The sequence below is a fragment of the Cercospora kikuchii genome (genome assembly GCF_019650295.1).
Source record: "Cercospora kikuchii DNA, contig_00004, whole genome shotgun sequence".
NCBI lineage: Eukaryota > Fungi > Ascomycota > Dothideomycetes > Mycosphaerellales > Mycosphaerellaceae > Cercospora > Cercospora kikuchii.
The window spans coordinates 3,696,877-3,716,563 of NW_025408585.1; the positions used below are offsets into that span (position 1 = coordinate 3,696,877).

Genomic DNA, 19,687 nt, shown 5'->3' on the forward strand with positions numbered 1-19,687 from the left:
TCAGTGACAAAGCCGTATCACCACCACCACCACCGCCTCCAGGAACGACGAGAAGACTGTTGCAATCTCTGTCCATCTCTCTGGCATTGCCGAAGCAACACACTCCATCCTCTTCCCCCAGCTTATCTCCCCAGCTTAGAAGTTGCGGATCAAATACTTCGCCAAAGCCTCCATCTCCGCAGCCATCTGAAGTGGGTCGTACTCGCCCTTCGCCCGAACGTCGACGTTGACTCTGAGCGGAGCAGCGACCTCTATGCGGCGGTAGCCGCGATGAGTGCCCTCGCCGTCGTAGTAGTTCACATCGAGGATCCCGTTGAATACAGCCTTCACAGCCATCCCAACCGTCTGAAGAGCATCGAGGGCAGTCTCGGTGAAGGACTTGCGACGTGGACGCTCGGCGGAGTCGGGTGGACTCGGAAGCGATTCACTCTTCTTGATATCCCCGTTCGTGGTGACTGATTCTCTCACTTTCGGGGTGTTGGAGGACAAGCTGGAAACGCTCTCGATCTTGAGCGAAGCTTCCGTGAAAGCCGGCTCTCTGGCCTTCTGTGTCTGCAGAGGCTTGTTGGCGACCACAAGAGAGAATGCGGCAGAGCGTGCCACTGGGCGTGGTGCAGCGAGTGGCGAGGCTGCCTCCGGGCTGGGCGGTGCACGCACCGCAGGCTGAGGTGCAGGTGGCGCGACTGATGGAGCTCTCGAGATCGGAGGAGTGCTCGAGGCTGGTGTAGTGCTGACGAGCGAGCGCGCAGCGGGCTTCGGTGCTGGAGATGGCGGTGGGATCGGGGAGGCACGAGAGATCGCGCGAGCCAGCGGCCTGTGTACTGGAGATGCCGTGAATGGAGGAGTGCTCGACACTGGACGCGCCATAGGCTTCTGAGCAGCGCGCGACGGTGCGACAGGAGTGGTGCTCTTGACAGGAACGCCATTGACCCAGCGAGTCACGCCTCCGCTGCGCGGTGAAGGCGCGCGTTGACGATTCGGATCACGAACAGGACGCGGCAGCTCTACCTGCTGGATGCGAGGACGGCGTTCGTGTTGGTATGGACCCTCATACGCTCCATAGCCGTGGTCGCCCATCTTTTCTTTGAGCATCAAGCGATGGCCCTGCCCACCCGCCCAGTTCGTGGTCAGCTCGGCAGTTTCGTCTTTGCCAAAGCTCGACGCAGTGTTCCAGGCCTGAAGAGCGGCATGGCGGACGTTGGTAGGAGAACCGGCAAGCCTCGCTTGACGGGTTGCGTTCTCCTGTTCAACGAACTGCGCCTTCTCGAACTCGCGGATGTAGGAGCCTCCGCGGCGCGCCTGGGCCTCGTCTGGGGCGGACAGACCATCTCGGCGCGAGTTGTCGAGGTCCGCGAGCATGAGCGCAAGCTCGTTCGCATCCATCTTGACGACTGTCGCGGTGCTGCAGTGAAGAATAACCCAGAAGGTGGATGAAGTTGTTGTGGGAAGAAAGCGGAAAGCTTTGTGGGCGGGCTGCTGGCTAGCGCGACCGTTGATGACGGCACAAGCTCTTTGACGGGCAAGGGCAAACGGCGCATGCTGCCGATGAGCTAAATCACTTGCAACGTGATAAGTCTCGCAACAATCCGCTTCAACTCACTTCAACAATCGTGTGCCATTGATGTGAAGAGCCCACGTCGACAAAGGCTGGCTCGCACAGGCAGCATCGTGTGTCGCCCAGTCTGCTTTCCACCACGACAGCCACCTCCATCGAAGGGCCAACGCCGAGCCGGCCATCACACAGAGGCCGCCCATAGATTGTCCAAACGAACAGGCTCAGCCGACGGAGAATATAACTTCAGCCCTACGGCATGAGCGTGCCTAGATTTGGCTCCTGCAGGATCAGACGAATCGCAGAGGGCATCTAGTCGCTGCTGCCTCCAGACCTGCACACGGTGATCTCATCAGTGGCCTCTATAGCGACCTGCGCCGGTGTTGGATTCAACTACACTGCACATGCGAGTAGTGCTTGTGTTCTTGTTGTTCCTGCATCCTTCTGCTATTTTGGGACGGGTCTAACCGCTTTTGGATCTGCAACTGGGCGAAGCCTACGCCTCAGACACCAAACTGATGATGCGGAGTTTTGAGAATCCCAAAATTGGCGTCTGAGCAATCTGCAGCATTGTGCTAGTTCGTATCGGTTTTCGCGTCCGCAAGTTCTGAAGGATGTTGGTTCTTGTTGGTAGGCACTGCTTTGTAGGCGAAGCTTGGAACGGCACCACCATTCGGAGATGGCAGTCAGCCGATGATGTCGGGCCAGCAGAGGGAGGATCCAGTATATGAAGCAGAAGGTTCGCCATGCTGGTCGTGCCGTACCTGTGCATCGAGCAAGCAATCCAGATCCAGATCCGAGGCCAGCAAGAACGTTTCCGCAATCATGTCTTTCATCAACTCCAGTCGTGCTCCCCAGCCGAGAGATCCTCCAAACAGCTATACAGGAGCCGATTGAACGCTGGTGGAGTAAAATCCTCTAAATCACTCCTCAAGGAAGCCTTGGTCGCCTGATGCAGGGTATGTTGTTGCTGTCAGTGCAAAGACGATATGCCTGGGCTGATCATTTCAGCAGCTCGTCTCTCCATATTCCTGGGCAGAACAAGTTCAAAGAACACCAAGAACAGCGACACCAAGTCCAGCAACTCCACTCAAGCCCAAGGCGGCCATTCCGGTCATGGCAGGCGCTCCGGCAGAGCTCGTCTCGCTCTCATACACAGCCGTTGCGGCGTATTCCGAAGCAGCGGCAATTTTCTCCATACCAGCGGTGATGGTCACAGGCATATAGCTGATCTCGGTACTTGCGAGCACAGTTGTGCTGGCGACCACGCCGAGATTGTTGATGGTGGACCTGGCCGTGCAAACAGCTGAGCTGGCACCGTTGATGGGACTTTCGGTGGTATGCGCTCCCACCAGAGCGCACTCAAGAGTCATGAAGGGAATAGTCGCGCTCACGTCTCTGATGTATACGTTAGCAAAGCAGATGTATTCAGCATAGAGTTGCATACTCTTGTCCTTTGTGCGTGTTGGTCCAGATAATGGTACTCTCGCCTTCGGTGACAGTGATGGGCGGATCCCATCCACAATCTGAGGTCGAGACATTGTTCCCGCAGCCAAGCGCAAAGGCTGTATGATTCGGAGACTGTATATTTCGTCAATTCCGCTCATATACATGCGCCGCAGAACAGATAGTCGCATCAGGCTTCAGTCTTGGCATCGCATCGGGTCGCTTACAGCTGAGATGATAGACGCTTCAATCTGGTCCGGACTGCCCATAGGGAGGAAGAGCGAAACAATCGAGGTTCCGGTGGGCGAAGGCGATCCTGTTGCCGATGTACTGGAAGCCGTAGGGAGTGGTGTCACATCTTGCGCCCAGACGCCCGCCGCCAGGCTGGCCGTAATCACAGCTGCGCGCATCGTGGTATGCTACAACGCCCGCCGCAATCTGCCTTTGCAGGCCTTCCCAGAGCTTCAAATAAGAATGCTGGAGGGTGGAAGATGATGAAAAGGACATCCCCGCCGGCGGCGGCGGTGGTATGGTTGTGCCATGACGACGCACGTGGTTGGCGAAAGGCTTGACGGCGGAGGAGCCAAGGACGAGGAATGCCACGGCGCTGGAGTTATAGCACAAACGCCACGGATTGTGCTAGGATTAGTGCGAGGCGCATCGCTGGGAGGAGCATGACTGGTCATTGCAGCGGTAGAGTTGCCTTGTGCAGCCTTGGTATCGACTCGGCGGAGTGGCTTCACTCCCTTGGCGTCGGCGCGTCGCACGTCGTACGCGATGCTCGAGCTGTCCCGGTGCAAGAAGTTCTGATCAACACATCACTTCAACAACCACCCCGCTGGACGTCGCACCATGGCCGCAGACTGGACGACCGAGGTGCAGGTCGCCTTTCAGGGTGACGGCGACTTGGCCGCACGTATCGTCGCAGTCGGGAGCCAATACCAGGGAGAACTGCCGGCATTGTTCGCCGACATAGCCAGATACGTGCGCGGCGGGACTGCGACTCTGTCTGTACAGCCCGGCAACACCAAGAAGCGGAAGCTAGACGATGCATCACAGCATACTCAGACGAGCACGAACGGGGCCACGCCAGCAGCTGGAATTGCCAACCCGACCACGACATTCGAGTGCAAGAATGTCAGCTTCCAGGTCCCGGCGCGGAAGAAGCTCAAGCTGCAACTTGTCGCTGAGCAGTCAGATTCGAGGAGGCGAGAAGTGCGGCTACTCAATGCCCAGACCAATGATATCGAATACACGATTCCCAATGGCCAGATTGACCAAATCTTCTGCTTGCCTGTGCCGGAGAAACAGCAACGACAGTCGAGCTTCGTCATAATACCCCAGGCAGGAGCAGTGGCTGCGGATGGAACATCATGCGAGCAGATTGTGTTCACGATGCATGAAACGAAACCAGATGATGCAGCGTCTGCGAGCCGCGCAAAGACGGAACAGGACAACTACATCACGGTCACGGAACCGGAGCTCAATGACCTGCTACATGCGTACGGGAAACAGGTCGTTCGCCCCGACGAGAACGAATTCGCGAGCAGCATTCCCCAGTCGCATCGCAAAGGCGAGAAGGCGTACCATGTAAAGGCGCATAGGGGCACGAAAGAGGGTGAGTCCACTTGCCCATGATCATCTCACTCGAGGACTCGACTAACTTTTTCCAGGCTATCTCTTCTTCCTCCCCAACGGCATACTCTTCGGCTTCAAAAAGCCCCTCTCCTTCTTTCCCTTCTCCGCAGTCGAATCAATCAGTTACACCTCCGTGCTCCAGCGAACTTTCAACCTCGTCATAACCGCAACCGAAGGTGGGAGCACCGAAGCAAAAGACGTTGAATTTAGCATGATCGACCAAGCAGATTTCGCCGGAATAGATGACTACGTCAAGAGACATGGTCTGAACGACGCGTCCATGGCGGCCGAACGCCGTGCAAAAGCATACAATGTGAACAAGGAGAAAAAGGACGCAAATGGTGATGGAGGAGAACAAGCAGCTGCAGGCGGAGTCGGAGAAGATGGTTTGACAGAACTGCAGCGAGCGGAACAGCAATTGCAGGACCAGGAAGATGAGGAGGAAGAGGACTACGTGGAGTCTGGTGGGGAGAGTGATGGGGAGGGAGAGAGCAGTGACGAAGACGGAGAAGGATATGCAGAAGGGGAGGGAGAGTACGACGAGGAGGAAGGAGTGGAGGAGTAGATGGACCGCAGAGTGTGTGCACTGATGCACGACTGGCGCCAATTGCGGATGTAAATGATGAATGAGCAGCGAAACGTCCCGGAGCGCGAATGCCCGGTGAAGAGCAGGCCAAATGCTGGTACGATTGCAACGAATTCGACGAGCTGGAATGACATGTGTTCGTGTGGCAACGGTCCCAATGTCAACGCCTTCTGATGGCATGAAAAGCTTTGCTGATTGGCTTAGCGACCTGCGGTTGCACTCAGAAGTAGTTGCATTCAGAGATTGCCCGGTTATTGATGGTCCGGAGGGCAAGCGGTATACAGTATGTGCATGAGAGACTGACTTGAGCTGACTGGCGATCAAGCTAACTAGTGCTCTAGTCCTCACTCTTCTCCGTATGCGCCGCAAATAGAGACAGCATGAAGCCGAACATCCGCCAAGAATAGCACATATGGTTCAAACGCAACCGACCGTTCTGCCGTCCGCACTCCAACATTTAACATACCTTCCAACTACACGTGCTGCGTGGCGTGAAGGACTTTGCGAGATTGATGGGCAGTGACGCGAGGCTGAATCTCAGAGAAGATGGTATTACACAGCAGTGCTTGCACTCCGAACAGTCACCGCGGCGTGGCCTCTTTGAACATCTTACCAACCAAGCTCACCCACGATTTGCCCACCTGCAAAGTTACAACGCTCCTCCTCGTATGCACAGATATGGTGAACAGCAGCAACATTCTCCGAGCATTGTGCAACGGGCCCGCGCGTCCCATCGGCTTGCCTAAAGGGCGCCGGCAATGTGCCGGACAGAACCACATTCGAAGAAGTATGTGCCAAGGATTCCGACTTAGGGCACAATACTGCACATCACCAGTGAGGACAGAAATCGAAATTGGAAGAGGACGAAGAGTTAAGTCAGCATGTTCATTCGTACATCTACTCAAAATGCATGCAGTCTACTCTACGACCATCAACGCCACTACAGGTGCGACATCACTGATGCTTGCACTGCAGACACAATGCCATTAGCCTTCCATCACTGAATCCGAGAACGAGACATCAAAAAGTCCACGAAAGGAAACCAGAACTTACACAGTAGATCTTGTAGGCATTATTGACACCATACGTGTTCAAATACCGACAATCGTTGCCAGGAGGTCCGAACTTATTGGTAGGATCGGTGGCGGCATTTTTCGCACACTGTGGGAGTGCGTGCAATTAGTACATGATCTTCCAGGAACTCGATGGAGACATCTCACCTGGATGTAATTGGGGTACGCTCCGTTGAAGCTCTGCGAACAAGTATATGCACCAGAAGGCATGTAGGTGCAATCCGCTGCGGTCACCGTTGCAGCAAGCCCGCATACGGCTGCGATGATGAAGGCCTTCATTTTGAATCGGATACTGTGAAGTGATGAGGACTTGAAAGTCGGATTCTCAAGTTCGGCTTGTCGATGTAAGTTCTTGTCTAGAGGGGAAAGGAATCGAACGCCACACATATATGGTACAGCTGGGGACTAGAGGAAAAGCACAGATACAGCAACTAACAACCGCCGCCATTCCTCATTGACAAAGCTTCCAAGGCCGGTCAAGCAACGCTCTAGAACTAAGTCGAGACCGTTTGAAACCATACGGGAGAGTTCTTCGAAACCCGAAGGATACAGCGGTCAATCGATCCGGTGCCGTATTGACAACCCAGCCGGAGATCGGCCGTCAGAAGGACACCCTTGACTACTAAGCAGATCCGAGGCGGACATCACGCAGGCGGGACCCCTCCGGGTCTTGAATATGCGCACTAGAAGGGACAGGATCATTAGCTTGACGCCAAAAGAAGTCTACCAGGAGAGGGACGAGGCCTCACGACACGACCGCCAGAGCGCATCGTCTGTGCAGCCTCTTGCCTCTTGGTTGAAGCCACTTACACAGTAGTACTTGTCCTCGGGATGCGAAGAGAGCCAGTCGCAGTGATTATTGGTGGGACCCTCGCTCATATCGGGATCGCCTAGGGTTGGGGTACACTGTTGCGCACATGCTCATCAGTATACTTGCACGTAGCCAGGCGCGAGGAAGTGAGGGAAAGGATAATGGGCTCGCTTGACGCAGACAGCAACCGAGAAGGGACGTACTCTCCATAGGAACGGCCAGGAACCAGCACATTCAGGCTGATCAGAAGCTTTGAACTTGCAATGCGCCGCGGACGCGACCGCAGCGAGCGCCCACAAAAGTGGTAAGATGAACGTCTTCATGTTCGTTGCGGTTGTGGTTCTGGACTCTCTGTACTGAGGATTCAAAGCTGTACTGCCGAAGAATCAAACCTACCTCTATATAGTGAGCTCGGAAGATCAGGAGCAACACACTCACCGCTGTCTCCGAGTAAACTACTGCTCTAGGTCTTACTGATACGACAAGGAGGAACAGCATCGACGTCGAAATCTCCCGCACAAACACCTGTAGCCTACCTGGTGCATAGTTCCGGAGATCGCCCAAGAAAACCCTAAGCATCCAATCGCGTCCACTCGCACTTCCTCGAACATCACCTCTCTCGAAACCACTTGCCTTGGATGGTCCAATCTCCTCAGGCTTGAAATGGTCTCAGACCCTTGCAAATCCTCCCATAGGAATATATCCAATTATCGTCATTTCCAATCCCCGCACGCTTTCGAACCACTAGCAGCTTACCAAGTAAATGATGAAGATACCTCTTAGCCAGAATTCGACTGGTTTCGACCGGGATCTAGCAGCCGCATAACCCGCATGCTCTGATACAAATTCCCCCATTGCCAAGTCGATACCTACTGCTGTCAGTCCACCAGCAGCTCTGCCAGCATGGGAGGAAGAAACTATGATCCAGTACTCAGCTTCGTTAACACGACCGTGAAGCTTAGAGCTCGATCTCATGCCAGTTAAAACTCATTCCTGCGCCCATGAATCGACACTTCTCGTCTTCTAACCCTTCGGTCTAGGCCTGGCGACCAGCAGTTCTTCCGGAACAGTCCAACAGCTAGATCACCCAAATCATCTCCTGTTGGCCGCTTAGCGTAGGTGTGACTAGCGGAAAGTTGTCAGCGAAGATTCTCGGCACAGATTCCATAGATTATGCCTATAGCATGCAACGAAGTGCGATAGCTCGTAATTTTGCTTTGCTCTCCAATTTCAGTCCCTATTCTGAGCCACCCTTCAGAGCATTTGGCCCTGAGCCAGCTCCATCTTCGACCCGGAAAACAATGCCAGCGCTAGGCTTCATGTCACTCGTAGCCCAGGCTATGCTCGACTGGTGCGAGAGCTCATATTTTTGTGCCCTCTCCATGATCAGTATTCATTCCGAACCGCGGGTCAGAGAGATTGCCCCTGAGCCAGCTCTGATCTCAGGTCTGAAACAATAGCAGTTCTCATCAAGACACTGACCCTATTCATACTAATACTGACCGCGGTGGGATGAAAATCTGAGGTGCGCAAACTGTCTCTGCTTTACAGCTGATCGAAAACACGTCACTACGAAGCAAATCAACCTTCATCGTGGTTAACGGTCGAATAGCCAGATATCTTTACGGGCGGAGTGCCCTGCTCCGTACGTCGATCATATCGTCTGAATTCTCGTCTGAATCACCTGAGCCGTCTTCTGAACCGCCGTCAAGATCATTGTCGATATCGTCGTCCAGTTCGATGTCTGGATCCTTGTCGAGACCCTGTTCTGCGTCGTCCTCTATATCATTGTCGATATCCTCGTCTGAGTCTTCATCTAGATCATCGTCGAGATCATCATCGAGATTTCCGTCTGCGTCGTCTTCGAGAGCATCATCGTCGGGATCCTCGCCTGGATGCTGCTCGTCTGGATCACCTTCTTCATCACCGCCTGCATCGTCGTCTGGATCGTGACCGCTGCGCGGTGGTAAACGAGACCGGATCGGCTGCCCGGTCGGACCACCCACCATCTCTACATCCCCATCGGCATCCCTCGCAAGCGCAACTGGAACTTTCGTATTCGTTGTCAAGACTTTCAGCGCCGCCCATCTTGGGTCGTCAGCTTTCGCGTTCCTCATGTCAATCGCAGCATCATGTCTCAGGTCTCCACTTTTCGTCGTCGCAGCTTTTTTGATCTCCAGGAGGGTTGGCCGGTCATCGAGGTCCCGACTCAGGCATCTGTGAATCAAGTTGATGAGTTCGTTACTGTAGGTGGTTTGTGTCACGGCAGTCCACCCTGGATCATCGTCCTCGAGGAATTCCCAGACTGCCTCGATGAGTGTCCGAGCTATCATGCCTATGCCCCGGACGTTCGACGGAGAACCGGGTATGAAGGTGCCAGCCGCTCCATGGAGAGTTTTGATGGGATGTATGATAGCCAAACCGAAATCTGCCAGTATCGCACGAGGGAATCCGGTGAATAACCCCGTCTTATTGTCATCGAGCAGCACGTTGGCAGCCTTCATATCTCCATGCACGATTTGAGTCCAATTATGCAAACCCGGAGGGACGTCGGCCACCTCACCGCGCTCCATCAGCAATCCCGAGTCTGCCAAAGACTCAAGGACAGACCAGACGAATGCTTCAGGGGGCATTTGCCGCCCCGGGAGATTCACATATTGGTCACGTACCTGCGCAAGATCACCATGTTGGCAAAGATTCATGTAGATGATGGATGTCTTGCCGTCCCCAACGGGGCGCCAATTTCGAATCTGGATGACGGACTTCATCGAATCTTTGAGGGCGCGCAGTCTGTACATTGCCGCGACCTCTACAGGCATATGGCGATCCGCTGGACGCCAGATATCGTAGAGGGCATGCCCGTTCGGTGTCAGGTTCTGGGCCTCCTTCCTCGCAACGCGCTAGTCGTACGTCAGTAAAGCCCGTAATAAATCGAGCTGCACCATTGCTTACATCAACGACATTATCATTGTGATCTGTCTTGATCCACGCTTCCACCTGGCCCGAAGCGCCTTCTCCCACCATGTTCTGCACTCTAGACCATGGCAGGACAGGCAGACTCTGCAAAAGAGCTGCTTCGTCGGCCCTTGAAGAGTAACGCTCGTGAAGCACGCTCTGCTTGAATCTGACTTGAATCTCCAGATCCGCCAGTCTTCGTGCTACCGATCTGTGTAAAGTCTCCATGTGTCCCTCCAGGTCCACAGTCAATGTATCTCCCCGAGCTGCCCGCAAAACAATAAGGTCACTGAGAGCATTCTCCGCATATCGGTACGCCGCTGCGCATTCTTCCCACTGGAGGAGATGATGCTGGTACGCGACTCGATTGGCAACATCGGGAGTTGCATCGCTTGTGGCTTCCTCGCGAGCGAGGGCAACAGCATCGGCGCCAGACCAAGCTGTCAGGCCGTCAATCAGCTCTGTCAGATTCTTCATCACAGATCGTGCTTCCGCAATCTCCTCGCGCAAGTAAGGCACATATCTTCCGGCCAGAGTTCCCGTAGCCTTAGATTGTCGCTTCTCGACACCTTCGATGGCACGTCGAAATGCCGGCATCTGTTCATTCAGCCTAATGAAGGCTTCGCGCCTGCGCTGCAGGTAATTTGGAATTCGTCGGCCTTCATCATCAGCTGGGTCAGGACTATCCGCTTCTAACATGTCAATATATCGACTTGGTCGACATGCGGGAAGTCTTCCTAGTCGGATGTCCAGCGCGTCGATCCCCTCACGAGCCAAGTTCTCGTTGTCATCCGCGCTTTCTTGGAGGAAGTTCCTGGTGCGCAAAGATCCAACGCTGTCGCCGGGAATGCGGCGTATCAAAGCTCTGATCGGCAGACGAAGGGCCCGGCGGGCCACAAGAAGGTCCCATGCCCTCCGAAACCACGGTGACAATGCGGCAAGGTCGTCAGTGTCAGGTTCTGGTGGCAGGCCGGCGAGCGGTGCAATCTTTGCTATTAGCGATAGTCGCTGCTGAGCTTCTGCAGCGAAAACGTGCCGCTCGGCGGGACTGACGCGACGCCGCCAGATGTGTTGCGCATTTCGCCGGACGGCTGTCAATTTATCAGCAGGTGCGTATTTTCACCTTGGCTTTACACGTACTATTTCGACCAACATCAGTAATCGACTGTCCGTTGCCTGTTTTCTCTGATTCCCACGCCTCGACGTGCAACTCAACCCATGCGTGTTCCTCTTCCATGCTTAATTCGATCGGTAAGTCAATGGTGTGGATCGCACGGTGAGCCAAACACTTCAGCTCGCCCGCTTCTCTCGAAGTAGCTCTTCTTTCAGCGAAGGTCACACAAAGCGATGTTGGAGCTCAACGTGTTTGGCCGGGTTTGGATTGTGTGCTTTGTCTTGGTGTCTATGCTTTGATCTGCGACGATGGCGAGAGCAACTCCTGACTCCGTAGCTTTCGCTCACAGGTCGGACACACTTCAGACGACCAAGCCGACTAAGTTCTGGGCATTTCATTGGTCGAATTCGCTCGAGTTGCTTTTGTCAAGCAGACAGCTTTGACTCTCGACAGAACCATTGCAGGCTGGCTGTTCATTTTGACCAGCGATAGCACAGTCTCAGACCCGGAGCGTGAGCTAAATGAGGCTTGCAGCAAGCGGATTGCTATAATGATGGATCTGCCGAGTCCACAGGAGAGCTCCAACCCCTAGGAATTCGCCCACAATCCCTCACGGCACAATTGTGATGATCTCTTGACTAGTCGCGACAGTATCTGCCTTTTGTGCCACTTCGTCCTTCAGATCCTGCATCCTAACCTTCCACCTCTCCTGGCATTCGGCAGCTTCTTCCAGGTCATCACCATGCTCATGGCACACGCAAGGACCGATCGCCTGTGCAGGGACTGTGTCTTCCCAAGTATGCGCTCGATCGTGAGTGTGACGTTGGCGCGCCTGGCAAGTCGGGCAGTGCTTTGCTTGCATGAAGCGCATGCTTTGTAGATAGCACTGGGCAAGGAAGCTTGACGGCATTCGACATAGTTTGGGGAAGCGACGCTCCACAGCCCGTGCTGACTGGGCCTGATAATATCGCGAGAGCAGTTGTAGCAATTTTGAGTTTTGTGGCAGGTTGTCAACGAGGTATGTGATATCGTCTGGGTCTGGCAGCCAGCGTGATTCGTAGAGCATGGCGTTGCGCGCCATCCTCAGCTGGATGAGATCAAAGACCTTGATACGAAGGCCTCGTGTGTCGTACTGCAGACATGTTAGACGAGTCCGTTAAGAATGCACGCGCGCATACCTTTTCTGAGAACACATATAGCTCATACAAATCTGTCCAGGGCCAAGTCATAGCATCATATGGATCGTACGGATCGATGTGGCATTTCACAGATACGGGCTCCTTCGCGATTTGCTCGTCGTAGTCGGAGTCCAGCAGCATGTCACTACCGGAAGCAGTAGTGGTATTCGCGCCAGCTTTTTGGCGTGAAGTTGTACGGCATTCTGTGGAGGGCCCCTGCGCTGTGCTATTGCTCTGCTGGCCGGACGTGCAAGGGGCGGTGTTCTCGGGCTCGATGCGCTCCTCGTCGTAGAAGATCTCCTGATAGAACAGCCAAGCGACGAATATCCGAAATGTCATTGGCGACACATCGTCAACTTGCAGCGTTTTCGACCGGCTCTCGGTCCACTGCTTGCGGAAGGCGCTCTCAAAGTACTTGGAATGGCTGCGGATGAGACCTCTGGGCACGACGAACTCTTCGGAAGGCGCGTTCTCATCTCTACCGACGACACCGGCTTGTGAGACGACTATTGTCACCATGGTCGGGTTGTACAGTTCTCTGTCCTCGTTAGGCATGATGCCTTCCAACAGTTGTCCGGAACTACTTACGCAGCTGAGAAGCGCTTCCGTGGTCGTCTTGTTGGCGAGTTGTCCGGAGCCTTACGCTTGCCGAGGATTGTGCTTGATGACATAGCGGCAACGTCGTTTGTTCTGTGCTGGCGAGAGTGGTTGATGTAGAGGAGGAGTCGAAGCGCGTGACTTCCCAAGATGGCACCCTCTGCTCATGGGTCCGATGAGCTGACTTCACCTGCTGAATCAAAAGTTCCGAAATGGCCACAAGCGACAAGAGAAAAGGTCAGATACGATACTTCCGATGGTTTTGATGCTGCTGTACCCAATGAACAGCAACGGTTATCGGATTATTGCAACATCAGTATTCGGGACGATTCGCAAAGGCTTGTAGGTGGCACCCGTCGCGCCACAAGTTTGACATCGACGCGCTCTAGGGATAGGTGTACACTGCTTTCGAAGTACCTAGTGCAATATACAATGGGAAATGCAGTGCGTACATCGATGAGTGGAGGTATGTTGAGATGGGATTGTTGCTGACCATCCCGCGACTGCCATTTGGTGGCCGAGAACACCCCACCTCCGTCATCGCTTCGACTTTTCTGAGCCACACCTCCCATTGAAGCTCACACATTCACCGCACCTCTCCCTCCTGCCTTCTCGTACTTCTCTTGGGCATAGCTTCAGCAATGCCTCAGCTCAAATGCCTCGCCACCTTTGACCCGCCCTGCACGTCCCGTACCTGGCTCTCAACACCGCATCCTCACCTCCCAATCATTGCAACAGCATGCTCAGACAAGACTGTCCGAATCTACAGCCTCCAGACCTTCAAACAACTCAGCGTCATCTCAGGCGGCCATAAGCGAAGTATCCGATCTTGCGCCTGGAAGCCCAATTCTGTAGGCGAGAGCGTGCTCGCCACAGGCTCCTTCGATGCGAGTGCCGGAATCTGGAAACGATGGGAAGAAGGTGCAGGAGCAGGGACAGTTGGCGGAGTGAACAAGTCAAGTGCGGATGAAGATGGAGATGAGCCCATGGATTTCACAGGAGGGCTGGCAGGTGGCAGTGCAGAGAAAGAGGAAGATGATGAGGAGTGGAGATTAGAAGTCATTCTCGACGGGCATGATTCAGAGATCAAGAGTTTGGCATTCTGTCCTACAGCACCATTACTGGCAACGTGCAGTCGTGATAAGAGTGTGTGGGTGTGGGAGGAATTGGACGATGATAATTTCGAGACGATGGCTGTATTGCAGGATCACGAGGGAGATGTGAAATGCGTGGCTTGGCATCCAGAGGAGCAATTGCTGGCTTCCGGGAGCTACGATGATCGAATACGGCTGTGGAGAGAAGACGTGGATGATTGGGCATGTTGCACGCTGTTGGATGGGCACGCAGGAACAGTATGGTGGCTGGAATTCGAAGGGAAAGACAGAGTTGGCAAGATTGGAGGTGGAGAAGCGGACACGGAAGAGCGAAAAGCATTGGTCGAAGAACGGAAAAAGGCTGGGCCGCGGCTCATGAGCTGTTCTGATGACAAGACAATACGTCTCTGGAGAAGGAAGCCGAAGGAGAAGCCAGCCGAGCCGCCGACTGGACAAGGCAGGATGCCCAGCATCTGGAAGAACAACAATTTCGAGGAAGAGTGGGTGGAAGAAGCCAGACTACCACAACTGCACGACAGACCAATCTACGCTGCCAGTTGGAGCAAGAAGACTGGGAGAGTAGTCAGCGCGGGAAGTGATGGCATTGTTGTAGTATATGAAGAGCGTTGGAGGAAAGAGAAGCCAGTCGATATTGAAATGGCGAACACAGAACCTGATCATGCGAACGGGGCCGCCGATCATCCCGCCAGCTTGACCGAGTGGGTTTTGGTGGCTCAAGCTGAGAACGCCCATGATGTTTTCGAGGTGAATCATGTCACTTGGGCGCCTAGATGTGATAAAGGCAAGCGGACAGAAGATGAAGAGGTCGTCATCAGTACTGGTGACGATGGAGACGTCAAAGTCTGGACTCTGGATGAATGATTTCTCCTTCGTACGAACGCGCTACGGAGCCTACCTCATCAATAGCACTGGAGATATCTCCAGGTGTCATTTCAGCTCTGCACGCCAGATCACTAGCATGCGGCATCTCATGGTTCGCGCTGCTACGGAAGCAAATGCTCGGGCGATGGTTCTGCAGAATCATAGCCAAAACGCCGCTGAGTCTGCCTCCAATCTTCGAAGCAAAGCGTCCGGGCAAACTCCATGCATGGCAGCCTGGGATCAGTGCGCCGGCCGACACTGGTACGCAAAGCGTGATGCTTCGGCCGCTGTGCAGACATACACGTGCCGGCATCCAGCTTTCTAGTGCCGAAACTTCTTCACGGAACATCAACACGTGGCAATCATCGTGAGTAAGCGGGTCCGGCATATCAGCCGAGCCATGTGTATGCCATCTCGAGGATATCGCTATACGCCCATGTGGAAGCACGCACAGCAGTTGAGAAAGTCCGTGCAACCTCAAAACAACGGACGATCAATATCTGAGCAAGTCTTTGTGTATTTGGTGAAGAGGATCTGTTTTCATGAACGCCAGCCGCTATGCTCAACAAACGAAAGTAGCGCAATGCAGTGCGAGCCACACAAAAGAACATCCCGCCACCACAGCGACCTCTCACTCGTAGATATAGCAGAACGGCCCTCCAGTAGTGCTCATCATATCTCCCACACGAATACCATCCAGTATAGGCGAAACATAGATCCAGCTGTCCGGCGTGACAAGCTCCGTCGGTTGCCCTGTTCGAATTCACGTCAGCACTTCCAAATCCTCAACTCTGAAACGATTCGCGTCACCCACAGCCTCTCGAGACTCTCTCCGCAGCATACTGCTCCGGCGGCGGAAGAGCGTACATCCGATCATTATAGTCCAGACTTTGCCACATGCGCCAAAGGCGATCCAACCCGCAATGATGACTCCAGAACCAAGGATCACAAGGCGAGCCGGGAATATCGCTTTGAGCACCACCGACAATCTCATGCGGCGTGCTATGGAGGCCTCCAGGATAATTTTCGAAGCGGAGACAGAAGTTGCCGATGTCTAGAAATCGATGCATCAGCACACTCGTCCCGTGGAACGGCATCTTCCACTTGTGGTGCGTCAGTTTTCTGGGATGCATGGACTCACCAGTATACAACGTTATCGACTCATAGACATTCTCCACAGTCAAATTGCCAAGATGCTCGTAATTAAATTCTCGTTCCAGACATCGAGGATTGAAGCCCAGACCATTCGCTTGAGGATTCGGTCGACAGCCATGTCCACCTGCGATCGGGCCAAGGTGACATTGAAAGTCGGCGAAAGGACCATCGATGCAATGACAGCCATCGGGTTGAAGAAAGCCGTTGGTGCCAAAGGAGAGATCGGAGCCGTCGAACAGGGGAGTTTGCTCAAGTGATTGGTAACCGTATTTTTCATAGGCCATGTATGGGAGACCTGGGGGACGTGTGAAGAGTGTGGTTAGCGCCGGTTTCGTGGTGTTTCTGTACCGCTTCCTCTGAGCGATGGTATTGCCTCACCTCCTTGATAACCACACTCATTGCGAAGCGCTTGCTCGTATAACCATATAAACCAACTGTGGAAAGACAATGTCCAAGGCGAAAAGTGGACTTTCTCATGGTTGGCGATATGAGCCACGGTGAAATCGTCTCTTCGGTTTTGTGCTCCTGGCGCATAAAAGTCATGTGATTTCGATGGTAGGTTGTTCAAACACCTCGTGGCACGAATGTAGTCTTGTCGCTCAGCAGGCGACATGTTTCCCCTGTGGAGAAGAACAGAAGTAGGTCAGCCAAGACAACCCCGACAACGACGCCTGGCTTCCATCTGCTGCTCACGCACCATTCTTTCCGTCTAATGACATTGTTCTCATTGCATCGCGCGTTGAAAGTCTGCCGAACTTCTGCTTCATACCCCTGCTTCAGTTCTTCGAGTTGGAAAGCTTCTCCTCCTTGTTGTTGTCTTCTATGGTGTTTCGAGTGCGAGTATTCCGACGTAGCGATCGAAGCAGGAAGTACAGCCAGAACAGCCCATATTAGTGAAATCATTACGATCTAAAGAGCGGATAGAATGAATGACTGAGAAAGGAAAGCGAAGAGTTGAAGTCAGCTCAGGTACCAACAAACTGCAAAAGGGAGAGAGGGCAGGGCTTGATCATGACGACCTGCGGCGAATGAGGGCTTGTAATTGTAATAATGTTCAATCCCTTGCGAGCTGGCATCGTCCGTGAGTAGGAGAATTCGGCTGCAGATGGCACTGGAGAGGAGGCAGGCAGACCCTGGTGTGGTTCTCATCTCGCTCGACACGGATGTGCCTGCCAACTTTGAAAAGACGCGGACGCTTCCACGAAAGGTTGTTATGCAGGAACGAGAGGAACCATTCGCGCTGCAGACTTGCAGCAAAATAAATCTGGTCTGTTCTCAGCCTGTGGTGTGGCGGGCTTGGAGTGCCACGCGTGGAGAATGAGCTTGGTATGCGCTTTGACGCTTCGTCCAGAGGGCGTAGATGGAGATGCGCGTCGTGACAATTTCTCAGTCACATTCTCATCGGGGAAGCTGCTCTTCTTTTTTGGCTTGCAAAAGCTTTTGGAGACATATCTTCCAGTCGCTGGCGATGATCAATTCTACTTGGTGGCCACGATGGATCTCAGCGCCGCCTCACAGCCATTGTCATTGCAGATGGATTCAGTCTTCACTCGAAGCAATGCCGGGAAGAACGGCATTGCCAAATGTTCCTATAGATATTGAGTTCGGTGATGATACTCTCCCCAGAATTGCGACCAGGGACTGGTTGGCCGCAACCAAAATTACGTTCGCAAGCATGCTCTTCTTGCAGGACAACGTCCTCATGCGGCTCTACCCGCTATTCGACATCGCATATTGAGTTCGTCAGGTACGAGGAGTGCAGTATTCACGCTGTTCGCGTGCCCGGTCTGCTGCACATGTTGTCTTGTGCCTGCTCGTTATAATTGTAGTCGGCGAGCGGCCTCACGAGTGGAATCATTGGAGTGCAAGTGCAGCAAAAGGCGTCCGATATTGCAAACAGTGATTGAGTACGAGCTGAGTATACTTGGCATGGAGTTGTTGGTGATATCGTGGGGAGGTCTGAGGATACGAGAAATGGAAGGTTAACGACTTCGCGTGATCTGTGCTTTCCCCATCACGTGGAGAAGTTCTAGATCACCTCCTCCTCTCCCTTCTCTCCAACCATGAAGCTTTGACTTTGACAGCATGGGCATGCATACAGCACCACGATCAGATCGAACGTACAGCATGCCATCTAGCAATCACGCGAGGCATATTCCGAACGACAGCAACGCAGCGGTCAAATCTGCCATAACGGGCGGATCCCGATGTCAACCCACCCATACTCCGCACGAAGATGAGTCCAAAGCACGACTGCCAGCACATGCAAGAGCTAGGAGGAGAAGGATGGCCCATTTCGCTACGCGTGCCTCGACAGCATGAGCTTAAGTGCCCACATGTGGATCTCTGTTGAGGAGCACTCTGATCGCTGTCAACACAGACTACACAGGGCCAATGTGCAGATGATATACGGAGAACTCCGGCTCGCAAAGTTCGCGCCCAGCACGTCCGTCCTCGCAGCTGTGTGTTGGAAAGGATGGAACAAGAAGCTCATGCTGCGCGCGCGGAAAACACGTCTACCATTGATCGAAGACGCGTCCATCCGTTCGCTCGCGCGGGGCCAGGACGATGCGATAGACGTCAATGCGAGACCGCTTGGCCGTGGTGGGCGCGAGCGTCTCCAACAGCCTCCGACACCAGCTCGATCAAATGAGACAATGCGAGCCACTTCCAGCCATGCTGTCAATGGCGCTTGACTGCTGTGCAAGTCACGCTTCAGGTGCTGGCTGAGAAACCGCATGCACGAAACAATGCCCTCTCGCAACCCATTAACGCCCAGCGATGTACAAGGATCTCCTGAAGGATCTCAACTGATTCACATTTCATGTCTTTCAGGTTCTACGAGGCGATCCGCAAACTCATCGCATATCGACGCGCCCGCGTAAGCGTCTACCAGAGCATATTCCCTTCCACGGGACAACGGTCAGCAACGTCTGAGGCTTGCCCGGGCCAATCAAGAATCCGCCCAGCAGACCGTTTGCATGTCGAATCCACCAGATTCTGCACAACGACACTCATTCGGCACGTCAAGCGAGGCGCGGAGCCTGAGCCGCTGGGGAACATGACTGTTCTTCAGTAACCCTGGTACCCACGTGTCGATGTAGCTTAGCACTTGTCGATCGGCCTAACGTTAGTGGACAACGCCTCTGCCACGTTCCAGATGTGCAGAATTAGATCGAATCCTGCGCGCGCTATGTCTCACGTTCACTCTGTCGAGGGTCTGTATGTTGCTCATCATCAACACTCATCAAGCCGTTGACTACTTTGAGGAAATAGAATCAGCAATGTCAACAACGTTCCGCCGCATGTTCATCAAGTGAAAGTGCAAGAGCAGATTCCGCCTATTAATGCGATGTCAATCGCAGAACGAGCTGATACCTTGAACGGGCCCTCGAGCAGCATACCATTTCTTGGCGCATTATTCTCCAGAGCCGCTTCTTCACAATGCAGATGTGATACAAAGACATGAACAGATCAGTAGTGATCATCGTCATCACGTTTTCAGTACCAAACTCGAAAGCGGAACTACGCACAGATCTTTACTCTACATGGAAATGAATGCGCCACAATCATCCGAAAGGCCCTGAGTGAGCCACCGGATGCTTC

At 53.8% G+C, this 19,687-nt stretch overlaps 7 protein-coding genes across 7 annotated transcripts; 2 read left to right on the top strand and 5 right to left on the bottom strand.

Annotated features, from left to right (window-relative positions):
- Positions 1 to 135: 135 nt before the first annotated feature.
- CKM354_000766100 (uncharacterized protein) lies at positions 136 to 1,383 on the bottom strand (the record flags this gene model as incomplete). The annotated part of the gene is made up of 1 exon (XM_044803016.1): positions 136 to 1,383. The coding sequence occupies one exon, from the start codon at positions 1,381 to 1,383 to the stop codon at positions 136 to 138; it is 1,248 nt and encodes a 415-aa protein (XP_044658951.1).
- Positions 1,384 to 2,598: 1,215 nt separating this feature from the next.
- Positions 2,599 to 3,408, bottom strand: CKM354_000766200 (uncharacterized protein; the record flags this gene model as incomplete). Its single annotated transcript, XM_044803017.1, has 3 exons — positions 2,599 to 2,950; positions 3,000 to 3,133; positions 3,226 to 3,408. The coding sequence occupies 3 exons, from the start codon at positions 3,406 to 3,408 to the stop codon at positions 2,599 to 2,601; spliced, it is 669 nt and encodes a 222-aa protein (XP_044658952.1).
- A 442-nt stretch (positions 3,409 to 3,850) lies between these two features.
- Positions 3,851 to 5,201, top strand: CKM354_000766300 (uncharacterized protein; the record flags this gene model as incomplete). The annotated part of the gene is made up of 2 exons (XM_044803018.1): positions 3,851 to 4,616; positions 4,672 to 5,201. 2 exons carry the CDS (start codon positions 3,851 to 3,853, stop codon positions 5,199 to 5,201), a joined length of 1,296 nt encoding a protein of 431 aa, XP_044658953.1.
- Positions 5,202 to 8,728: 3,527 nt separating this feature from the next.
- On the bottom strand, positions 8,729 to 11,298 carry CKM354_000766400 (uncharacterized protein; the record flags this gene model as incomplete). Its single annotated transcript, XM_044803019.1, has 3 exons — positions 8,729 to 10,006; positions 10,059 to 11,152; positions 11,202 to 11,298. 3 exons carry the CDS (start codon positions 11,296 to 11,298, stop codon positions 8,729 to 8,731), a joined length of 2,469 nt encoding a protein of 822 aa, XP_044658954.1.
- A 487-nt stretch (positions 11,299 to 11,785) lies between these two features.
- CKM354_000766500 (uncharacterized protein) lies at positions 11,786 to 13,024 on the bottom strand (the record flags this gene model as incomplete). Its single annotated transcript, XM_044803020.1, has 3 exons — positions 11,786 to 12,307; positions 12,354 to 12,891; positions 12,942 to 13,024. The coding sequence occupies 3 exons, from the start codon at positions 13,022 to 13,024 to the stop codon at positions 11,786 to 11,788; spliced, it is 1,143 nt and encodes a 380-aa protein (XP_044658955.1).
- Positions 13,025 to 13,591: 567 nt separating this feature from the next.
- CKM354_000766600 (uncharacterized protein) lies at positions 13,592 to 14,926 on the top strand (the record flags this gene model as incomplete). The annotated part of the gene is made up of 1 exon (XM_044803021.1): positions 13,592 to 14,926. One exon carries the CDS (start codon positions 13,592 to 13,594, stop codon positions 14,924 to 14,926), a length of 1,335 nt encoding a protein of 444 aa, XP_044658956.1.
- Positions 14,927 to 15,557: 631 nt separating this feature from the next.
- On the bottom strand, positions 15,558 to 16,984 carry CKM354_000766700 (uncharacterized protein; the record flags this gene model as incomplete). Its single annotated transcript, XM_044803022.1, has 5 exons — positions 15,558 to 15,679; positions 15,741 to 15,980; positions 16,068 to 16,376; positions 16,460 to 16,701; positions 16,779 to 16,984. 5 exons carry the CDS (start codon positions 16,982 to 16,984, stop codon positions 15,558 to 15,560), a joined length of 1,119 nt encoding a protein of 372 aa, XP_044658957.1.
- Between the last annotated feature and the right edge of the window lie 2,703 nt (positions 16,985 to 19,687).